We start from the raw sequence: 22,787 nt of genomic DNA, 5'->3' as shown, positions 1-22,787 counted from the left end.
TTGGTCAAGTTCTTGCTGTATAGCTCTGGCCTAAGTTGAACTCAGAGTGTGTTGCAGGCTTCTCTGGAACTCCCAGGAATCCTGCTGCCTCAGCCTTCTGAGTGCAGGCATTGCAGGCATTTTCAACATTCCATGCTTAGCCAACGAGTTTTTAACAACACTATGATGAAACCAGGTCTGGTGGAGTGTTTTGTAATGCCAGCAGTCTGGAAGTTTGAGGCAGCAACATCCCAAATTTAAGGACAGCCTCAGCAATATAGCCACTTATCCAGGACCTGGAAGAAAATAAAAAGAATTTTAAATGTGGAAGGCCATGGAGCTAAGTGCAAATCTCAGTATTCAATCTATAGAAACTGAATGCAAAACAAAAAAACTTGGAAAGTCCAACGGTAGAAAAAACAATATTTTATACTGTCCCGGCCTTCTGGAGGGCAGTGTGCTCCAAGTGGCATTGGATTTCACATTTTTCTTGTGGTTTGACTTCAATAATCAAAATCCATGATTGATTAAAAAAAATCAGAATGTGCTTCAAGGACACCAAGTCTCAGTCCCAGTGCAGAAGGCATTTGCAGTGATATTCTGAAGGGCATAATGAGCACAGTTACAAAGCAGAGAAACTCCCAACAGTGTTAGTGGGATTTTCCATCCTACTCACTGTGAAAAAACTGCCAGTTAGGAAGTTGGTTGATGGCTTAACTAGATCCACTCTTTCTGCAAAATGTCTAAAGGTCAAAGCCAAATATTTCATTCTATGAGTGAACAAAATTACTGCTGATTACCAACTCAGGATAATACTTGCAATCCTAGCACTCTGGGAGAGGGAGGGAGATTGAATAAAGAAAGTTTTAAGCCTGGCCTGGGAAACTCACAATTTTAGTGAGATCATGCTTTACAATTTGTAAAAAACATTAACAAATTTTACAAATGTATGAAAATATAGAACATTAAGGAATCATTGTGCTCAATGCAGTAGCCAATGTTATTCTCTCATTATTCTTCTGTATTTTATCCTTTTATAGACTTAACAATAGCATCATTTTTGTGGTCCTTATTAATATGTACTTGAGTTACATTAAAATAAGACAAGAAAATCTTTCCAAAAAACAGTAATCCTTTGCTCAAATCCTACTTCCATATATAAAGTTAGTACAAAAATAAAAAGAACCATCAAATTCTCTTTATACTATGCTATCCAAATCCTAAGATTCTGTATTCAGTAGCATATCTACATTCATCTCAGTAAAAAGGTCAAAAAATTGAAACAGTTCAACTTCTTGGCAGTAGATTAATGTCTACCTCTTGGTAAACCTAATGCTCACTGTGCTGACTAAAGTACATATGTAAGAAAAATTCACAAAGACTTGATTTGTTGATTTATAGATGATTTTTGTGTCTTTTAAAACAAGTTTTAATGAATTTTTATTTTGATTTATTTATTTATTTTTGAGACAAGATTTTGCTATGAAGTTTAGGCTTTCATTGAACTCACATTGTAGCCCAGGCTGGCCTCAACTCACAGCAATCTTGCTGCCTCAGCCTTGTAACTTCTGGCATTAGAGATGTTTACTACCAAACCTGGTCCTTGTTTACTTTTTAAATTTTTTCCAAATTTAAATTACCCAGGATTATGTGATATGTCATAGTTTATCAGGTGAATTATACAAAATGAAACCAGAAAGCACTGAAAATGCACTGAAGGAGACTCAAATCCTCACCAACACTAAACATAGTGTAACATAACATAACAAAACATAACATATTATAGCATAAAAAACAGGATAAAACAAAGCAAAACAAAATAGGAAAACAGGGTTGGAGGTTTAGTTCAGCACTATAAGTGCCCACTTGGCAAACCTGAGCTCATAAGTGCAATCCTCAGTACCAAAAAGAAAACAACCATCTAACTCTGATTTTAAAAAATGCTTGCAAGTGTACCTTAACAGTTTGTAAGCTAAACATACACACGACATATAATCTGGCAATTTCACATCTAAGTACTTTTTCTTTGAAATAAAAGTCTATGTCCACTCAAGACCATGTATAAGAATGGCTGTGGCAGCTGGATTTCCAGGGCCAACCCGGAAAACAGAACAAATGGGATCAGTAGATGGGTGACAGATGCATGAACAAGTTGCAGTTGGCGGATTCAGTCCCATGAGAGTGTGTGGTGGCTTCACCACCAATTAGCAGCAGTATGTGGAGAGCCCAGTACAGAGATGCTGCTTGAAGGAGACCAACCAAGAGCACTGAGAGTGAACAGGCTCAGCACCATCACCTCTAGGAAAGGCAAACTACCCAGCAGGGATGCAAAGCCCATGGTCTGTTTGGGATGGGAGAACAGGAAGTGAAAACAGTAACTAGGAGACAAATTCCCCAGGAGGGATGCCCATGTGTCCTCATCAGCACAGGGTGATGATGTCCATGGCCTTGCAAAGCCTCCCCTTGCCCTTACCACCTGCTGTCGTTCCTCAAAGCAGGTCAGAGTATGGAGCACTACAGTGTGTGGCTGAGGTAAACACGAGTAAAACTTGCTATGAATGCTCCTTTCTGGACACATGGGTGTTATAACATGAAACATTTCATATCCTTCAATGGAAATTATTATGGGCATTATGGGAACATCTCCATGCTCCTTAATGATAATGAAATGAAACTAACATAAGTCTAGAAAAGACAGTCAAAATAAAATTTGAGAAAGCTCTAAATGAAGAAACTGTGTACCTCATCCTCAAGGGAAAGGATTTTTGAAAGGAAAAGTCTAAAAACACACATATTTGCTAGTTTTTTAACGTCCTGTTTCTAAGGAGGAAACAGATTGGCTCACAATAAAAACAAAGGAGGGGGAGCCTCAACTGTGGACCCCAGCACATGACTTCACTTCCTTGGTGACAAGTCCAAACAGAACTCTGAAGACTCTGGTCACCAGGCACTGTGGTCTGGTGATAGTTGGCCTTCATAGATGGCTGGCTCGAGAGTGAACAAGGAACATGCTACGATACTTTCCCAGGGCTAGTGGCCCCAGCATCAGGACCCCGTGTCAGGGAACCACGTGGGAACATATGGAGAGGATGGTTCACTTGGTCCAGATGCTTCAGGAAGTTCAACTGGAAACACCCAGCTGTCAGCAGCTCAAGCCAGGACTCATTGGCATACAGAGGTGGCCACAGGTGCCCAGAGACAAGAGGAAGCCCAGAACACATATCCCTAGGCTCAACCACCAGCCACTTAGAGACACTGAGTCCAGGACTAGTTCAGATAAAGGGAAGTTAAGTTCTCACTTGAGCAGCCCCGTGGGACTTGGCTACCTGTGTATTCAAGTCCTGGCCATGTGCAAGCACCTCAGTCTCAGTTTACAAGACTGAACTGTGGGGTGCTGAGTGGATACAGAGTGCAGAGTCACTGAGGATGAACTGGGGGATCCATGGCAAGGGATTAGCTGTGGCCTTGACCCCATGAAAACCTGCTACAGAGGCTGTCCTGATTCCCAGGGATGACTTTCCACCCACCTCACTGACACACACATGGGGAAAACTGTTCTGTTCTTTGGAAAGGAGATTAGAGTGTCACTCTAGGGGATTCAGGGTATGCTCAGGGCAGGAATTCTTAAGAATGGCAAAGTGTTCATGGCCCACAGGTATGATTGCAAAGTGGGTGGGTGTCATTTAAGCCAAAATACACATGAAGACACCCTGTGTGAAGACACTTTTCTGAGTATTGTCCATGATCTTGTAAGCAGAACAGGTGCAACCACTGCCCTTTTGAGTTTTGATGTTCTTTGGAGGCCTCAGAGTCAGCATTGGCAGCAGAACAGATATTGTTCAGCTCAAGGCCTGTGGCCAAGGCCTCCTTTAGAAGTGGTTACAGACCATGTAGGAGGAGTTCTACAGAGACCAAGAGAACTGGGCAGCAGAACTTTGCCTGACCTAGACACTGAAGAAAGGCAGGATAGACATTGATGACTCCTCACTTCTCAGATATTCATGGAGCACCAGCCCTGAGCCCTTGAGTGCAAAGAAATGGCAGATATCAGTCTTTGCCTTTGTTGAGCTGACCTGCAGTGGGGAAGGGAAGGGAGAAACTGTGTCATGCTTCCCTAAACAAGGGAGTGGTGTCATACCACTAAGCAAGGGCTGCCTACCACAGAGCATTCTGTCAGCCTTTCAGGGATCCCAAGGCCCACACTGCCACACTGTAGTTGGTAGAGGGTGGGAGTGGACACTGAACTTGCTGGGCTATAGACCCATGTGCCCCTCCCTAAGGTAACCTGTGTAGGTAGTGTTAGAAGAGAGGCCAGACCTCTTGCTTTGCTACCTCCCTGTTTGGTCCAGGTCCGCATCTCTTTTCCTTGACTCCTCACTGGAGCTGAACTCCAAGGTGGCTTCTCAGGCCAAGCTTCTCATGGACCACCTGGAGCCTCCTAAGGACCTCCTGACACCTAAGTCACAGGTTAAGGAGCCCTGGGATGTGCATTGAGGCCTTGAGAGGAGGAATGTGCTATTGAACTCAGTAATGTGCCCAGATGATGGGAGACACAGGAACAAGATCACTTCAGCAGTCAGTGTGGGGATGCAGTTTTGGAGGCTTTACTGGGACTGTGTTCATGCACACAGCTGCCTCTGACAGGCAGTGGGGAGGTTTGGCCCTGAGAAGTGCCTGGAAAGTCAGTGATGTTTTCTTCTCCTGCAACTGCAGAGGCAATTCCAGTGCATGCTTAATTTGCACCTGCAGAGCTCGTGCCAGCTCCACCTGCAGCTCCCTCACCAGCTCTGGCCCCACAGCAAGAGCAGGCACATGTTTTCCTTTCTCCACTAGCTGCAAAGCTGGATCTCTTGGTGGCTCCCCAGCAGGAGTCATCTCTTCACCTCTACCTGCAGACCGTTCTTGACCCACAACTGCCATTCCCCTCTCTTCCAGATTTACTTATTATTCTATTTATTATTATTCTATTCTGGGCTGCCAGTGATAGAATCATTGTAAAGGAAATTTAAGTGTTTATTCTTGTTTCAGTTGATGAGTTTGGTATGATTTAGTGCATTCTCCATATTGTGAAACCTTCACCAGTGTCCTCTTCCAGAACATTTTCATCAACTCACTACCCAAATATATTTTCTTTTATTTTCCTTCCTACAAGATCCTGGCCAACACTCATCCTATGTCCTTGTAATTTACCTGTCCTACCTTTTCCACATCACTGCAGTTATGTTTCTCCTCTGCCTTACCCTGCTGTAAGTAACTGTTTAATCTTGTCTTGTCTGAGAAGGGAAAATCCAGATAGATTGCATCAATTTCTCATTCATGTATTCATGGAATTTTGGCAGGCATACAAACAGAATTCAGGAATTTTTTGTAATTCTTAGGATTGTTTATTTTCTTAATTATGTTCCTGGCTTTATAGACATATACACGTCAAAATGCTCCACATTTAATTACATGTAGGTTATTTCATGTCTATTTCATATGAAGGAGACTAACACACTTTCTTTGGTTACAGAGCAGCACCATGGGAGTGTCACACCCATGCTTATACTTTAGATATTTCCAATGATAAATTATTAATATAGAAAGTGCAGTGTCACAGGCAGCGTGTCCATTGAATTCCCATGTGGTTTATTTTATGCAATGTCATGAATATGGCTGCCTATGTCCTCTTCTCTGAATTTGCATAAAGTGTGGCTCAGCATGTCACCACCTATAAGTTTCAGTTCTTACCCAGTAGTTCATTCAAAGAACCAGACACCTGAACACAGGCCAATTAAGAATAATGAGGCTTTGTGTACATAAGAAAAGAAACATATTGGTCAAGGAGGCAAATAAGCTGGAGAAATGAGCACTGGGAAACAGCAGTGGCATCAGGTCCCAGGTAGTAAAAACCAGCCCAGAACTCGAATCCACCAGGCTCCTGCTCAGGCTGGGGTAGATGGTGGGGACCCAAGAGCTCTCCATAACTCCTCAGGGGCTGGGGAGCGGTCTTCAATCAAAGATCTGCTGTGTCATGGTGTAAACCCCTGCAGCCTTCACAGAGGCCAGCTGATTGGTTGCTCCAAGCTATAAATGCTCCAGGCTGAAGTCATTCCCCCAAGTCCTGGCTGCACTGTGCTGCCATTGGGGGCTGGGCAGCAGGAGAGTTTAGATCACTGATTCAGCAGCCACTAGGTTTCCCACAAAGAAATAGCTGAGCACGTGGGTGCCCCAGTATGAGCTAAGGTGTAGGTCCTGAATTCAATGGATGATAGAAAGTTTTCCCATGGTCTTTGAACCAATTAGGCCTATAATGTGTCATAGGCTTGGGGCAAGGCATCAGTGACAGTGAGTGGTGAGTTCTAAGTCCAGTCCTTGCCCTGCCCAAAGGACTGCATGTGACAATGACAATGTGAGGTAACCCAAAGATGATGGCCTTAGTAGGGATGGTATCAAATTACAGGCATGTGTAGATAGGGACAGTGCCCAGGTGAAGAGAACCCCACATGACACTCTAGTGCCTCACCCCCAAGCATGCTAGAATCTCCACAGTAAAGGACTATGTGTGTTATTCCACCCCCAATGGACATTTGAGAACCAGTGCCCAGAGAGCGACAATGCCAGGCCCAAGGCACAGGACATGGGCATAGTAAAGAGGATGGGGGAGAAGTCCAAAAGAGAAAAACCTCTTAGCACAGGACCCAGCCCACTCCCATAGGCATTAGAAAAGCAGCCCCCAAGCTCCTGGGACCTGATCCTAAACATATGGGACTGATTTCAAGCAGCATCCCAAGGGATATACACACACATGCACACAAACACACACACACACACACGAACACACAGTGATTCCATGGGCACCCACTGGGTAGCTCAAAGGAAAAGTGATATGATTCATTCAATCTACATGCCTCAAATTCTCTCTTTATTCCTGGGCTGAACTAGGCTGGCACCAACACAGAAAAGGACAATATGTCACTGGCCACCCAGAAGCTGGAAGGCTGGAGGAGAGGGATAAATCACTGCAGATTGTAGTGGAAGAGAAGACCCAGGGCTATATGCCAATAAAGCAAGGGCACACAGATGTCAAGGTCACTACATGGGGGAATCTGAACAGCCTCACTAAGATGGAACCGATGCCTGAACATGAGACATGCAGGCCCTAATGCTGTACAGAGTTGAGTCTGTGTGGCAGAATAGAGGACCAACCATTTAGAGATTCAAAGTCAATTTTTTTTTTAGTCACGAAAGAGATGAGAAGGGAGAACAGAAGGCCTGGTGAGAATAAGGGAAGGGAGGAGTGGGTGAGGGACAGGGGTGGGGGCAGAACCTCACATCTGCTATAGCACATCAGTGACCACTGATGATTGAGTGGCTGCAAACTTAGGTACAACATGTAAACTTCAGTTCTCTCAGGTTCTATGGGTCAGGAATTCAGAAGGCGCTGCTGCAGGATCCACCACAGTTTCTCCTGACCAGGCTGCAGGGTTAGTGGACACACCACTGTGGCAGAATCTGTTCTCAGGCTCTCTCTCTTGCTAACAGGCAGGAACACAGTTAGGATGGAGGTCTGATGTCTCCTCTGTCTGTTAACCTTTTTCTCTGCAAAGAGTCAGCCTCTCCTCAGGGAAAACGCAGAGATAGAGATTTAGAGAGGAAGACAGAATGAAACAGAGAGGAAGGAAGGAAGAACAGGGGAGGGAGAGAGCAGGAGGTTGGTCACAGTCATTTTATGGTTGAACCTTGATAGTCACATCCCATTACATCTGCCATGCTGTGTTATGAAGAACAAGTAAGGAATTGGGGAGAGAGCTCAAGACAGAGCACTTGCCTACCATGCGTGAGGACCTGGGCTCAATTTCAGCCTGGCTAATACAAACCAGAACAAAATTCACTATGTGTGACCCACGCTCAAAGAATGGGCTACTCAGGAGGTGGCCATCAGAAGGTGAGCTATCAGCAGTTGAGCACCCTTGCCATGGGTGTGGTGACTCACTCAGGTGTGAATGTAGGCACAGTGCTGGTAGATTTTGAGGGTGCATCTGCATCCATAGTGCTTGCTTAGCCTGTGTGAAGTCCTGACTTGAGGCCACAACACCAATACATAGAAGAAATTGAGATGCTTAGGGAACATAATGATGGCTGATCTAATGAACTTCTGCCCCCTCATGATGCCACCAGGAAAACATGTCCAGGAGGTGAGTGTAATCTCCACCACCATACAGCAGGAACCAGGCCTGTGTGCACTTTTTTCACCTCCCTTCCACCCCTTCATGGAAGTGACCTCTAATTCTGTATACTGTGTACACATGACACCAGCCCACAAGGTTTAAAAGTGTCATCTCTCACCTCTGATGATGTCCCTAGGAAGCAGATGCCATAGTTCAGGGGGACACACTGGAAAGGAACTGAGAGGCATGGTGTCTTGTCTAAGTCGACAAAGGAAGTAGGAAGGAGGAGTTGGGTCTAAAACTAGGTCTGCTCAGACCGGGGACCTTGGATTCTTTGTGGTTTTTCCTTTCCCATGGGAAAGCTTTGCCTCTTGCCAAGGATCCATCACATGGGTGGAGCTGTTGTCTTCACTCTGAAGGACAGTGGGCAGTCATTCCATTTGCTTCCATGGTATCCAGAGCAAGAATCTCTGGGTGATGCCAGATGACCCAGTTCCACACAGACATCATGGAGGGAGCTGGTGGGTGCCTTAAATCATCAGTGTACCAGGCACTGACCATGATGCAGTGACCAGAGCAGATGCAAACACTGGTCTCTTGTGCTTCCATATTATGAAGGCCAAACAGTCACCCTGTAGAACTGACCAGGTACTACCCACCTTACTGTGAGTGTCCCTAATTCTTGGCCTCTGTACACATGGAAATAAAATAGGGGAAGGGGAGACCCGTGAAGGCACACAGAATGGAGTGATGCATCCATATATTAACTGAAGGTGGAGGAAAGGCAGGCAGGAAGCACTCCCACTATCCACTCACTTTTCAGATAGTTATAGAGCAGCACCCTGTTGAGCCCCCATGATTAAAGTAACACTGCAGACTCCACCCTCTTTCTCACAGAGGCAATATGCTAGAAGGGTGGTAAAGGGAGATGCATTTCAGGCTTCCTGAAGAGTGGAGGACAGGTGGTCACAGCACTGTCCAAGGAACTCTGTCAGCAAGTGAGGGCTGATTATGGTTAGCGCACAGGATACCCTGGGAGGGCAGTTTGGGAGGGAGGCTAGACCTGTAGTGCTGCTTACACCTGTCCTCCTCAGGATCAGAGTTTCCCTTCTTGGCTCCTAGCAGGTGCTTCTGAGGAAGGTGGGACAACCAGCCCAACCAAATATGATTGAGTTGGGCCAAGCCTAGCTTACTGAAAATGAGAACTACAGTGAGAAGGAATTGGCCTGGGTCTGTTGGTTTCTGAGGAGGACATGGGGCACTTTAGAGGGAGAAAGACTGTTAGACTTGGGGCCTCCTGCAACACAGAGGCATGCAGAAGTGAGTGGAGTGAGGCAAAATAGGAAGGTTTCCTGGGGTGCATTTGTGCACAGAGCTGTCCCTGACAGGCCCTGGGAGGCCTTGGGGCTTGCAAGGAGCAAGGACAGTTGGGGATTTTTCTAAGGCAGGGCTGGTACCAGACTGAGCTAAAGGTCTCCTTATAGATCTTGTGCCAGCCTCACCTCCAATGACCTCACCAGCTCTGGGATCAACCTGAAAATCAAGGTCAGATACCCAGTCTGGTGGAATTCCAAGGCAGATCTGTCACTGGTTCCATGGCAGGTGTCCTCAGCTCCACTTAGGGCTCAAGTCTTGCAAAGTACTGGCCCTTCATTTCCCCTTCACTTTGCGTCTTCTATTTCTCTCAGTTTTCATTTCTACTCTAAAATCTATAGTTCTTTGAAACATTAAATTCTAAGATAATTTAATTTTAAGTTAAGATTTAATTAGTTTCCACATGTTCAGTTGAGTCACAGGTAAGCACATTGTCAATTGGCACAATCTAAATCTGTACATCTGTCTAGTTCCAGCTTTCTGCTCAGTATTGGACCCATCCATACCCCTGGTCTCTCCTGCTAGTCCCCACCCACCACTGACCTTTCTCTCACTGTGATTTACTACCCTGGGTTTTTCATATCAGTGCATCTGATTCTGTTTGGCCAAACATTCCTGGAGGAGACTGGATGCTATTGCTGTTTGCCAGAGGAGAAAACCACAGATAGACAAAGTCTATAGGGAAAATGTAGAGAACATTGTGTATGTACTCATCTTTTCATGTCGGAAAATGTTTTCCATGATTTCAGTGATATAAAGGGAGCTACAAAGGGCTGATTCATTGCATTTGAAAAATGACAATAATGCAAAAATCACAACAGGAAACCTTTCTTTACACCCAATAGTCAGATAGACGTTTTTTATTACAAGTATGAAAGAGGTCTCATGAGTCCATTTTGTGAGGGAAATGACAAATTCTTCTAACTCAAAGGGAATCACCAGGGCCAACAAGCACACAAAACACTGACCTCCTAAACCTGATACATGCAGGCACACATCCCTGAAATGTGCTGTTTCCCCAACCACTGACACATTTTAAGGCAGGTGCTGAACAACAATGGGAAGAACATGGGGGGCAGAGCACAGCCCAATCTCGTAGCTCCCATCCAAGCTCTAAACAGCCTTCCCTAGAACTCCTAGGACTAAGAATAGAGTTTTCTCCCACACAGAATGTTGCACAAATATTCAAGAGTTTGATTCACATTACTCTTTGAAGCAGGAATGAACTGGGACCCTTGCTAACCTCCACGTAGAGTATGCACAGGAGAGTTGTCTGGAGGATGCTGTTCACTGCAGCTGGGGGGAACCTTGCCCTGGCCCCAGGGCCACAGAGCTTCAGGGTTAAGGATGACAAACTTATGGCATGACAATGTTTTCCCTGGGCCAGCCAGTGCACTGGGCATCTCCACAGCAATCCAGTGACTCCCAAAGCCAGGGACAGCATTGGGAAAGGGCATTTGGATGCCTGGGTGGCCAGATGAGGGGCAGCCCTGCCTGACACAGCTGTGCAAAGTGTGTCCCTCTGGATCTAATCCTCCTACAGATCCTATTTATGCCTTCATCAGGTCTGGCAGGAAGGATGTCACACAGAAGCACAGCAACACACTTGAAGTTTACTCAAACTAAATCGTTTAGCTTCCCTTCAAGAAATGACTGAAAATGCACAAGTCTGGAAAATCAAGTCTGAGAACACCACTCTGCGTATTGTATAAATAAACTGATCCTTTACAAGACATGATGGTAATGCCCGTTAGTGGGTCTGCTATGGCAGAGATGTAGACTCTCAGGAATACAGGTTTTGTAACAGCAATACAAAAATTGCAAATAAATGATGCATGTGTATGACTTTCTGTTTGTATTGCACTGAAGGAAGGGGCATCGAGGCAGCAACCTAGATTTACTGAAGTTCCTCAGTAAACCCAGGGCACAATCCACCACATGATTCCATCACCCAATTGTGAAAGCTCAGCAACTTGGTTCCTGCTTGTTGCTGCTGTTGGTTGACAATTTTGAGGTATTTGTATCTGTGACAGCCATCTCTGCCTCACTTAGCTTCTGTCCCCAGACTATGTGTAGATCAGACTATGTGTTTACAAAAAGTTCCATCATGATTTCAGGACCAGTGGCAGCCTCTCATGTACTGGAAATAATTCTTCAAGTTTGGCCATAAGAAACCTGATACAATGTGCTTGAGAGGAATTGAGATTGTGTGATATACATGCAGGAAACTCATTTTGTCTGTGGCAGACTCAGCTGCTACTGAAGTCCATATTTTGGAGGGAAAAAGATATGAGTCGGAGTGGTGGAAAGCACAGTAACATCCCCAAGTTCAGTTTCTGCTTTGCTTCACTCATTCTACTAAGCTGCAGAATGGATTCTGGTGTTCAAACACATAGGGTGTGAACTGCAGCAGAAATCTGTAAAAACTTCAGTTAATTGGGGTGTGAAAAGACAAGGAAACTGTTTTTGGCAAAACACACCTCTAAATAAGTATTTGAAGCATCAAAGAAACCAAGAAGAAGACAAAGATGAAGACAAAGAGAAAGAGGAAGAAGAAGAAGAAGAAGAAGAAGAAGAAGAAGAAGAAGAAGAAGAAGAAGAAGAAGAAGAAGAAGAAGAAGAAGAAGAAATAGAAGGAGGAGGTGGAGGAGGAGGAGGAGGAGGAGGAGGAAAAGAAAGAAAAACAAAAAGTAATGCCAATGTGTGGGGTTTTGTCTCCAATGCCTCAGCCTTATTTAGAAAGGAAAGGATCAAAATATGCAGAATGGAAGGGTCACTGTGGAAAATGGACTTTGCCCCAAGGCACTGATGTTGTGTCTGGCCCACTATGAATGTCTAATCCATAGCAGAGCCTGGAGCATGCTGGAGGCTGAGGCCACCACCCAGAAGTTGAGGCCCCTGGGGCTGAGGTGGCAGAGTATTTGCTGCACCCTCATGGCTCTGCCTTATTGGGCCTGCAGGGCTGCACCATGAATGGAGTGGTGGAAGTGTGTGTAATTCAGGAGGTGCTGGGCTCCTCTGCATGCTGCACATTCCCTGTTTGACCTGAGAACAGGAAGATTCAAGTCCTCCTTGCTGGAAAAAGAGACTCTGAAGAAGATTCTGGGTGTCCTCTACCAGACACAGATGAACACAGTGACTTCTCAGGTAGGGAGAGCAGGACACCCACAACAGCGGGATTTGCATGGCTTCATTTGTTGGGGGTTTAAAAGTTAGTCATGAATGATGTGTGGCCTTTCTGAATAAAAAGACTCCTTCTTTTATATATGTATAAAGTGAAGTTTGAATGTTCTTCTATATGCGTATCCTACATTACATATAAAAGAATATTAAGTCATCCAAATCCACTCACCTATTCAAGAAAATACCAACTATTTATTCTTAAGTGAATTGAACAGAAGAGAAGTAATATTGAGTGGAGCACTATAAATAATGCAATGGAAAATAAAATGGAACAACCATAAAGGCATCCCTCCCAGGATGAGAGGTCTGCCATTGACCAGCTCCTCTCTCCTGTCCTCACCTGCTGTGCAGGCCTGTGTCTCTTCACTGCTGGGTGGAGAGCCAGGACACAAGCTCTCTTCAATCTCAGGAAAGATCAGGGACATGGCCTAGGACATGGCCTTCTTTCAGCATTTTCAGTGGCTGTAATTTATAATTAACTCAGCAGCTGGGCTGTGGAACATTCATGGTTTCTAACAGTCCACATTTTAACTGATTAAGAAGAGAATACGGTGTCTGTCAATCTCATTTTTATAATGGCTCTTAGAAGTGGAATTTCCAGGTTAAATGTATATAAGATTAATTGGAGGGTCTCAGATTTTTCACCTGAAACCTCAGCATAGAGTTAGAGCCTGGTAGAGGAAGACTGAGTCTGCTCAGATCTATGTGGAAATCTAAAGTCAGAGAGATGGTCCAAGCAGAGGTGTAGGACACCATGGCTAAAAAAGGCCTGCTCCAGGCCTCCTCATCCATCAGTAAGTTCTCAGGAAAGCATCACACATTGTATACTGCACAGGAGAGAGCTGGAATGGTTCCAGAGCTCCTCCCTACATGCCTGAGGCCCCCTGTCTCACTCAGGGGAGCTCTGTATGAGGTCAGTCTGTTACAGAGCCCAACTTGACTGAATGTTTTCCACCCAGGTGCAGATCTGAACTGCCACATGTGGACTCACCATAGTTATGGAGCAGGGCAGGTGTTTATAGGGAGCAGGTCAGGAGATGGGGACACTGCAGGCAGGTCAGGGTATGAAGCCTTAAATTAGAGACCAGGCCCTCACCAGGCCCAGTTTCCTCCAGCAATAACCAAACCCTGCAAGTGTGTGCATTAAATCTGAGTAACTGAAAGGAGTTACTCACAAAATTATACATTATAGAGATAGTTTGAAGATACAAAATAAATGGTAGCATCCATAAGTAAAATGAGATGTGACCCTTAATGGATATGTGGTGTCCATTGATGTCCCCAAACCACATGCATCAGAAGGAAATAGTCTGATGAACAGAGCAATAAGGAGCACAGACAATGAGTAAAAATCACGGCTGCTTAATAACAACAACAAAGCTGGGATACAATAAGTGCACTGGTGAATTTTAGCCAGTATATAATAAAGAATAAATACTGATTGTTTTCCAATTCTTTGATCAATTTGAAGGAAAATCCACCACCAACTTCTATTAAGTGACATAATAATACTGAGAATGAAGCCAGACAATAATGTGTTAAAAATAATATAAATGAAAACACTCTGTTGGCTAATATTCCTACCAAACATACACAAAAGTGTTCAGCTAAATGTTTGCAACATTAACTCACCAGCATACTCAAAATTAGCCAACATGATCAACACTGGGCTCAATCTCAGTGGTGCAAAAATGGTCCCTCTCTCACAAACTATCTGTTTCCACTGGTTTTAATATGTTGTATCTTACTATATTTTACTATATGTGATAGTATAAAGAAAAGTTTTTATAGGCATGTAGATAATATAGAAACCATTGTTCCTTTTCTGTTAACTGGTTCTAAACACCCTGTAATTCTTTCATTCTGTTGAATGGCTTCACACTGTCTTGATATGCTTGATGCTATCATATATGAAGTTATACTCAAATAATTCAAGGAATGAGGCACTATGGTGACTACTATTATGTTAGATTATCTGGGAGTGAAACACAATTATGCTTAAATTGTTCCATTCTGACCAGTGTTGTTCTATTAAAATGTCCTCTTTTATCTCAATCTCCACCCTTTTTTTAAATTAAACTTTTTAATTTTTTTCAATTAAGGGAAAACTAAATTTAAAAATAGCGGGCTATATTATAGTAACTATTTGTTTTCCTATTAACCTGATTTGAACCCCAGTATTGCTCTCCACATCTTGTTCTGTCTGATTTTACTATATTCTATTTTGTTTGATAGTATCAAGTTTGAGGGTATAGACAACCACTTTGAAGGCAATAAGATTTATTATGATGCCCATTATAGTTTGACTATTATCTTCTTTTGAAGTCTTGCAAGGTTTCCAGTGTAGGTTTTATTGGTCTTGTTCTGTACTGTTTTGATCAATTCTATTATACCTGATGATATAGCAACTCTTTTTAAAAATAGCAAGAGGCACAATGGTAACCATTTTTGATCATCTGATATTCTATTTTTGCATCATGTACTATGCCCATCCTTCTGTTCTAACTGTCTCTGTTTTATGTAGTCATGTTAGGATTTATTCTCTTTAAAAAAAATGTAATAAGAACTGTGGGAGTAAAACCTCAAAACGGGTAACTGTTATTGTAAAAAAGAGAGGAAAGGAAGGTGGTCTAAGGGATATAACTGTATGCTTGCGTGTGTAGGATGGAAAATCATATTACTGAGCTTTTGTTGGATCACTGAACAGAACTTTCTGCAATCTCACTGTATGAATGTCCACTTTATATGCTTTAATTTTATAATTTGGACAACTGTTTCTAAGATGACTGAAAGGATTTTGGCCCAGATAGGACACTGTAGCCAGGAAAGCCACAACCGGAAGCAGGAAGCCCCATCTCCCTTCCCCTAGGAAGCTACCTGTGACGCCATCTTCCCGCCCCTGGAAATTTACATATAGCACCAAACCTAGGACCAATGGGCTACCTGTGTATCCCTCATGCCTGCCTTAGGTTCCACCCCAAACCGAGGCTATTTACAGGCTCCCACGCCACGTGTCCGCCTGAGAGATCGCTGGACGCCTGCGGTGGGGGTGCCGGTCATTTCTCTCCGTGTTCTCAGAATAAAGGCCGCTTTTTATTTTATATTTCACATCTTTTGTTAATATTTTTCATCTTTTGGAAATAACCCTAGCAATGACAATATGTAACCTATTAACTAGTGATTACTTACTGTATTTTTTCTTGAAATTCTGTATTACTTGTACCCTTTACTGCTTTGTTCTTTATTCCTTTCTTTTTTCTCTTTAATTAAAAAAATAATCAAACCTGGAATGGATATCTTTTATTTATTCATTTTTTGGCACTGAAGATGAAACTCATGACCTCACACTTGCCAGGCAGGTGCTTAAGCCACTGAGCTAAATCCCCAGCCCACCAATGAATATCTTTTACATCTTGTCATCTTCAGTGTAGTTGCCTCTACTCTTGAACTTCATACCAGCAAGCAGACCAAATGTGAATAAAATCAGTCAAGATTACTGTAGCTTTTAAATCCTTACACTTTTAACTATGTCCTCTGCCTACTTTTTTTAGGCAATTCCTCACCTTTCTCCTTCTCAGGATACTATTATTCACTGTTCAGAGTGATATTAGTCTAGTCTCTTATGTTCCATTTCAGCATACATAAAGATAAAGACAGCTACTACAAAGACAATGAGAGACATTATGGTAGTCATTATCGACTTCCCCAAAATCAGTCTTGAAGATCGAAAAAGCTTGCATCATCCTGTAATTATTTGATTAGTTCTATAATATTCAGTATATATTCAATGTGTGTGAGGATGGGAACAACTATTTGGAAGAAAACTAGAGACAGTAAATAGACAGTGAACATTTCCAGTGGACTTGCTTTGAAATCTGTGTTTCCTTAACTTGTTTCCTTATGAACTGTTTTGCTCTGTTTTGCTATGTTTAATCTTACCCTCTGTAAGAAAAAAAAAGTGTGTAGGACAGATAGGCATATTAATAACTTTTTGGTGGATCATTGAGGTGAACCATGACAGTGTCATTATTTGAATATCACTTTGTATGCTTTAAATTTGTAACTTGAACAACTACTTCTAAGATGACAATATGATACTAATCAACTAGTGATTTCTTATTGTTTATTTTTCTGAAATTCTGTATTATTTCTACACTTTTCTCCTCTTTAAATAAACAACATTACAATTCACCAGAAAATAAAAATTTAAGTTTTAAAGACAAAATATTAAGTACGGAGGCACTATCCATACTTGAAAGTGAAAAGCCCCTTTCAGTTGAGCATGTTTAGTTACAAGATGCCATGTTGATGCACAAAAACATCTAGATTAAAAAATCTAGAGAGGTACAAGTGTTTAACTGAAAACTGTACAACATGTGCAACTAAGGAGAGCCCCACCTCAGATTTGTCATTTCTGGAATATTTGTGAAGAAATGTTGACATCTAACTTCTGTATAGATTATTTCTTCAGGTCTCCTTGGGATTTTTAAAGTAAACTTAGATCTAAACTATCTGAACAGTGATGCTTTTTCTATGTATTTAACAAGAAACATGGATTGCTATATTTCTCACATTGTTAATCCACATAGGATCTCTGCCCAGTGAGCTCTTTCAGATATGTAACAATGATCATGTGTGCTGAGAGTATTCCCATAGCACATAGGATTTATCTCTTGTGTGAGTATTTTTTCATGTATTTCACTTACAGTCTGGCTGCTGAAATTGTCTCCACTTGGTTACATAGCCAGTGGTTCTTCCCAGTGTGAATTCTTTCATGTGTTTTGCAATGACTGTATGTGGTAAAGCTTTGCCACATTGTTATATACATAGGGTTTCTCACCAGTGTGGAGTCATTGATGTATTTTACAAAATCCATGTGTGGTGAAAACTTTCCCACATTCTTCACATACACACAGAGTTTCTCAACCATGTAAATTTTATAATGTATTGGACAATGAGCATTTCTGCTGAAATTTTTCCCACATTCCTTACATATGCAAGTTTTCTGCTCAGTGTGAAGATTTTCATGCATTATGCAATATGTACATGTGCTGAAACCATTCTCATGATGCCTATATACACTGGTTTTATATTGAATGTGAACTTTTATGTTTCTTACAATATCCCTGTGTTTTAAAAGCTTTCCCACATTGCTTACACACATATGGTTTCTCTCCAGTGTGAATTCTTTCATGAACCTTACAATGTGTACGTGTGTTAAAAGCTTTCCCACATTGCTTACATACATATGGTTTCTCTCCAGTGTGAATTCTTTCATGAACCTTACAATCTCCCCATGTGTTAAAAGCTTTCCCACATTGCTTACATACATAGGGTTTCTCTCCAGTGTGAATTCTTTCATGTTCCTTACAACGTCCAGGTCTGGTAAAAGCTTTCCCACATTGCTTACATACATAGGGTTTCTCTCCAGTGTGAATTCTTTCATGTTGCTTACAACATTCACGTCTGGTAAGAGCTTTCCCACATTGCTTACATACATAGGGTTTCTCTCCAGTGTGAACTTTTTCATGTTGCTTACAACATTCAGGTCTGGCAAAAGCTTTCCCACATTGCTTACATACATATGGTTTCTCTCCAGTGTGAATTCTTTGATGTACCTTACAATTTGTACGTGTGTTAAAAGCTTTCCCACATTGCTTACATACATATGGTTTCTCTCCAGTGTGAATTCTTACATGAACCTTACAATATGCACGTGTTTTAAAAACTTTCCCACATTGCTTACATACGTAGGGTTTCCCTCCACTGCAATATTTTTCATGGATCTGAACATTGTGGTGTGTTTCTGTTTCTTTCACATTCACATTACTTTCTGCAGTACAAGGGAATACTTCTTTACACTGCTTCCAAGATGTATGTCCATAGGATTTCCCTAGCTTGTCATTTCTGTAAAGAAAAAATCACATATAGGATTTATAACCATATTACTAAGCTTTTCTTGGAGAATTGAACAAAACTGTTTGCAGTCTCACTGTTTGAATCCCCACTTCATATGTTTCACTTTTGTATTTCATAACTATTTCTATGATCAGCATTTGTAATCATCATCTTGCGATTTCTTACTGTTTTTTTTCACTTTGAAAGCAGTATTATTTCTACTTATTTTGCCTTATTTAATCTTTCCTTATATTAAATTTAAAAAAGAAAAATTCACAGTGAAATTGGTCTCCGTTTAATGACTGCATTAATATCAAGTTCTGTTTTTAATGCCTGCTAAGAAATTCTGACCATGAAGCAACAGAATGGCCTTGTAAGATATGTTGAAAACAACCATTCCCAAAAGAATGGTACACATTTGGAAACCTTAAAAGTTGGTACTTTGAAATGCATAATCTTTAGCTTCACTTTGGGCATGGGTACATATGTGTATCACATGCAGATTATTCTCATATGCTTCCCCATCACAATCTCCCTTCTGTCCTTAACCTGTAGTTCCCTTTTCCATATGGTCAGTCTTACTTTTCTCTAACAACTCTGTTTCATTTCATTCCACATTTTGTATTTTGGTTTCTCATCTAAAAGAAACCCTGTGTCATTTTAGGTTTTATAGCTGAGCTATTTCACTGAATTGATGGGTGAAAGACCCAGCTAATTCTTATGGGAAATGACATTATATTATTTATTTTTTGACATTATATAACACATTTTTTCCATTCTAGGCTGGGAATGAACAACAGGTATTAGCATAAATCTATAGCTTTTTAAAAATCTATTTTAAGAGATTTTCATAGATCATTAAGCTGTGAAGTTTGATCTTGAAATTGCCATTCTGCAAAATCTGATTCCTAGTGTGCTGGGTTTACAAGAATGCACAATCACAGAGAGTCTGTTAACATTTTCCTTCTCTACAAACCCAGTGATAAATAGATAAGCTTCAAGGCCTGATCTGTTATAACTTGATCTGCTTTGTATATGAATAAGCATGTATCAGTATTTTATGCAGATTTTGAGATTTTAAAAGTATCCAGGACAAGTATGAGGGGATGAATTTGTAGAGACAACTGCATACTGATATTCAAAATGAGTGCACTAACATTCCACCAGCCTACTAAGAATATTAGTCAGAATTGCCGATTGTCTAGAACATGGCTTGGAAACATGAGCACTCAGTTTTATTTCAAATTCTATTGCAATCTTAGCAATTGTTAGATAATGAATGTGTTGTATTCACATGTATATACGGGTAGAAAAACTGAAGGGAGAATGTCATAACTCAAAGTGTATGCCTTTCATACACATCTCTATGCAATGTCATACATTTTCATGATTTAATTCCCTCATATATACACTAGCTTATACATCTTTGGAGAATATTACTGACATTAAATTAAATGGTGCCTCATTTCTTTGGTGGTCATTTCTCTGCTGACTCACTAATTACTCAGGAACATTCCTCTCCTTGTGAGTGTGAATTACCTTAAGTATCTCCAGTAAATTTTGCATTCTTTTTCAGCTTCCTGGATATCTCCAAGTCCTCCTGAATTGTAGAGATAGAAATACCAGGACTCAGTTGAGTAATACATACAAATTAATAGATTTTGTTTAGATTTATGATATAATGTGTCCAGGTCTTAGCTATTTTTAAAAATATTTTCATATTCTTTTTAACAAAACAGCACTAATGAGCAACAAACAATATTCTGACAGCATGAGTGCCAAAAAGATTTCATCCTTACCTATTGTAGCCATGTTCCTAAAGATTTCACCCATCACATCTCTGTAGAGGTTCTTTTGGGATGGACTCAGGAAACTCCACTCCTCATTGCTGAAGTTCACAACCACATCCTCTAAAATCACCGCCTCCTAAAGGATCATACATATATTTCTCAAAGGAAGGTTGAGACCCCAGGTTTGGGATATCTTAAATTCTCTCCTACAAATCAGAATCAAAAGCAAAGTGTGGTTTTGCATATCTATAATCTCAGCACTCAAAAGGCGAGACAGGAAGGCATAAGTGAGGTCAGGGCAATTCTAGGCTCTATAGGGTGTTCAAATCCAGCTGATATACATACAGAAAGCTTGTCTCAATAAAACAAAACTAAACTCAACAAATAAAGCCAAACAAAACAGCTGAATGAAGACTGATTTGTTCAAATTTAAATCCATGTCTTGGTCGTTAATTTTGTGTCTATACACATTTTTGAAGTCAGCAAATTTGATGCTAGATTGCAACTCACTGCTAATATAACAGCCAAATAGGAGCACTGATTCTTGTGCTGAGTCATGGCAAGATTCCCTGTGCACTTTCTCTAAAGCAGAGCTCACAGTGAGAAGCCTGCAGGACCAGCAACCACAAAGCACAAAGGCAGATAAATGTCTCATCAATTGCCTGGGAAGCCAAGCAAGCACCTCCCCTCCCTGGTCAGCGGTGGCAGTCTGGAAAACTGCAGCCCTTCAAGGGGGATAACCAGCAGCAGCTCCTAAGATCCATGCCATGTTGGAACTTAGGATACTGGGAAGCCAAGCAAGCACCTCCCCTCCCTGGTGAGCACTGACAGTCTGGAAAACTGCAGCCCTTCCAGGGGGAGAACCAGCAGCAGTGCCTAAGATCCATTCTATGTTGGAACTTAGGGCGCTGTGAAACCAAACAACCAACCTGTCTCCCTACTAAGCAATAGTGAACCTACTGATTCACCACCTAGAATCAAACATCCCACTTCCCTACCCCTCTTCTCCTGTCACCCCCCCCATTAGCAAATGGGAACCAGAAATCTGAGCATCTCCTGGGAAGTAGACCATAGCAAATAAGGGGGACTTCCTTCTACTATCTCTTTGAAGGAAAATGTTTTTATTATTGTTTCACTCTATTCTGATTAATGGTAATGCTCTATTCAATATTCTGTTTTGATAAGTTCTATAACGTTCTGTATTTCATCTCATTTTGATATATGTGATTAAAGAACAACTATGACAAAGATAACAAAATATATTGTGATACCTATTACTGTTATCCCAGTAACCTGTTGTGAAGTTGTGTACCAATTTCACTGTGTTATCTTAGTTGACCTTATGCTGCCTTGTTCTGTTGTATTTTACCAATTTCAAAATTTAAAAAAATCTCATCAATCACTTTGATAGACTACAGATGATGTCTCTTCAAATCTCATTTAGGCCAATGAGTACTTTGTTCTTAATATACTTAAGCAGCATTTTGAAACATAAATTTGGTTTCATAGAACAAAATATAAATAACATCAAATATGGTATATAAATAATAACTCAAGTGTTAGTGGAAAACAGCTGTATTTTTAAAATATGTATATAAAATGAAACCAGGCCCAAGCTGTAAATTATAACTCACTGTCACCAAGTGATCACTTTCAATTCAAATATAAGAAATATATCTTGGGAGGCTGGTGAAGGATTTCTTCCTTGAATTTGGGGCTATCCTAAGTTACAAAGCTGTCTAAAATAGACAAACCCTGATTGAGACACTGAACAGACAAAGTGAAACTTAAAAAGAGACTGCATAAGACAACTTTGGTTTGTTTTAAAAAAAAATTATAGCCATACAATACAGAAAAATTCCAACAATATTCAACACTTTCTCAGAAACAATGTGGATATCGTCCATACTACACAGAAAACATTTTCATAGTTGCACATTTAGCTCAGGGGCATGAACACCTGCCTGGAAAGCATAGGTCATGAATTCAATCCTTGGTACAAAAAAATCCAAAATTTACCTTCATGACACTGGGGCATAAATAGAGATAATCAAATTAGATCTCAAGTATGGAACACAAAAATTATGGATTGACAGGGATGTGGAATACTGATTGTTTGTTGCCAGAGCTGGTGTTGATCACCTCAATGAAGCAACCATAACCCAAGTTTACTTACTCTAAGAACTACCTGACTTTCAGTGAAGACCCTCTCTGTTGTATGTCCTGCTATTGGCTTCCTGCATCCTGTCAGTCACTTGCACATCCTTTCCATACTCCTCTGATCCATCCTCAGCAGGAAACCCTTCATGTCAAACTATTGATATCACTGCAAAATTTCTATTTAGAGATTTTCCTTTACACCACTTAGTAAATTCCATTGTAGAGCATTTCCATATTTAAACTGTCTATGAAC

The 22,787-nt window shown here is 41.3% G+C and overlaps 1 protein-coding gene across 1 annotated transcript; it reads right to left on the bottom strand.

The window, feature by feature from the left end:
* Positions 1-16,957: 16,957 nt before the first annotated feature.
* Positions 16,958-20,509, bottom strand: LOC134474644 (putative zinc finger protein 833). The gene is made up of 3 exons (XM_063243152.1): positions 20,384-20,509; positions 20,124-20,184; positions 16,958-18,593 (listed from the first exon to the last, which is right to left on the bottom strand). The coding sequence occupies exons 1-3, from the start codon at positions 20,415-20,417 to the stop codon at positions 17,774-17,776; spliced, it is 915 nt and encodes a 304-aa protein (XP_063099222.1). The 5' UTR covers positions 20,418-20,509; the 3' UTR covers positions 16,958-17,773.
* Between the last annotated feature and the right edge of the window lie 2,278 nt (positions 20,510-22,787).

Source organism: Cavia porcellus, unplaced genomic scaffold, assembly GCF_034190915.1.
Source record: "Cavia porcellus strain 051 isolate PalLab524CR breed Dunkin Hartley unplaced genomic scaffold, mCavPor4.1 scaffold_34, whole genome shotgun sequence".
NCBI lineage: Eukaryota > Metazoa > Chordata > Mammalia > Rodentia > Caviidae > Cavia > Cavia porcellus.
The sequence above is the reverse complement of the archived record's forward strand: the minus strand, read 5'-3'. Positions and strand labels throughout refer to the sequence as shown.

Excerpts from the sequence above, each read along its gene's own strand:
- LOC134474644 (XM_063243152.1), bottom strand. The coding sequence starts at position 20,417 with ATGGGTGAAATCTTTAGGAACATGGCTACAATAG. Across the intron at positions 20,185-20,383 it reads TAGGAACATGGCTACAATAG|GAGGACTTGGAGATATCCAG; the intron begins GTAAGGATGAAA and ends TCTACAATTCAG. Across the intron at positions 18,594-20,123 it reads ATTTACTGGAGATACTTAAG|AAATGACAAGCTAGGGAAAT; the intron begins GTAATTCACACT and ends TTTTCTTTACAG.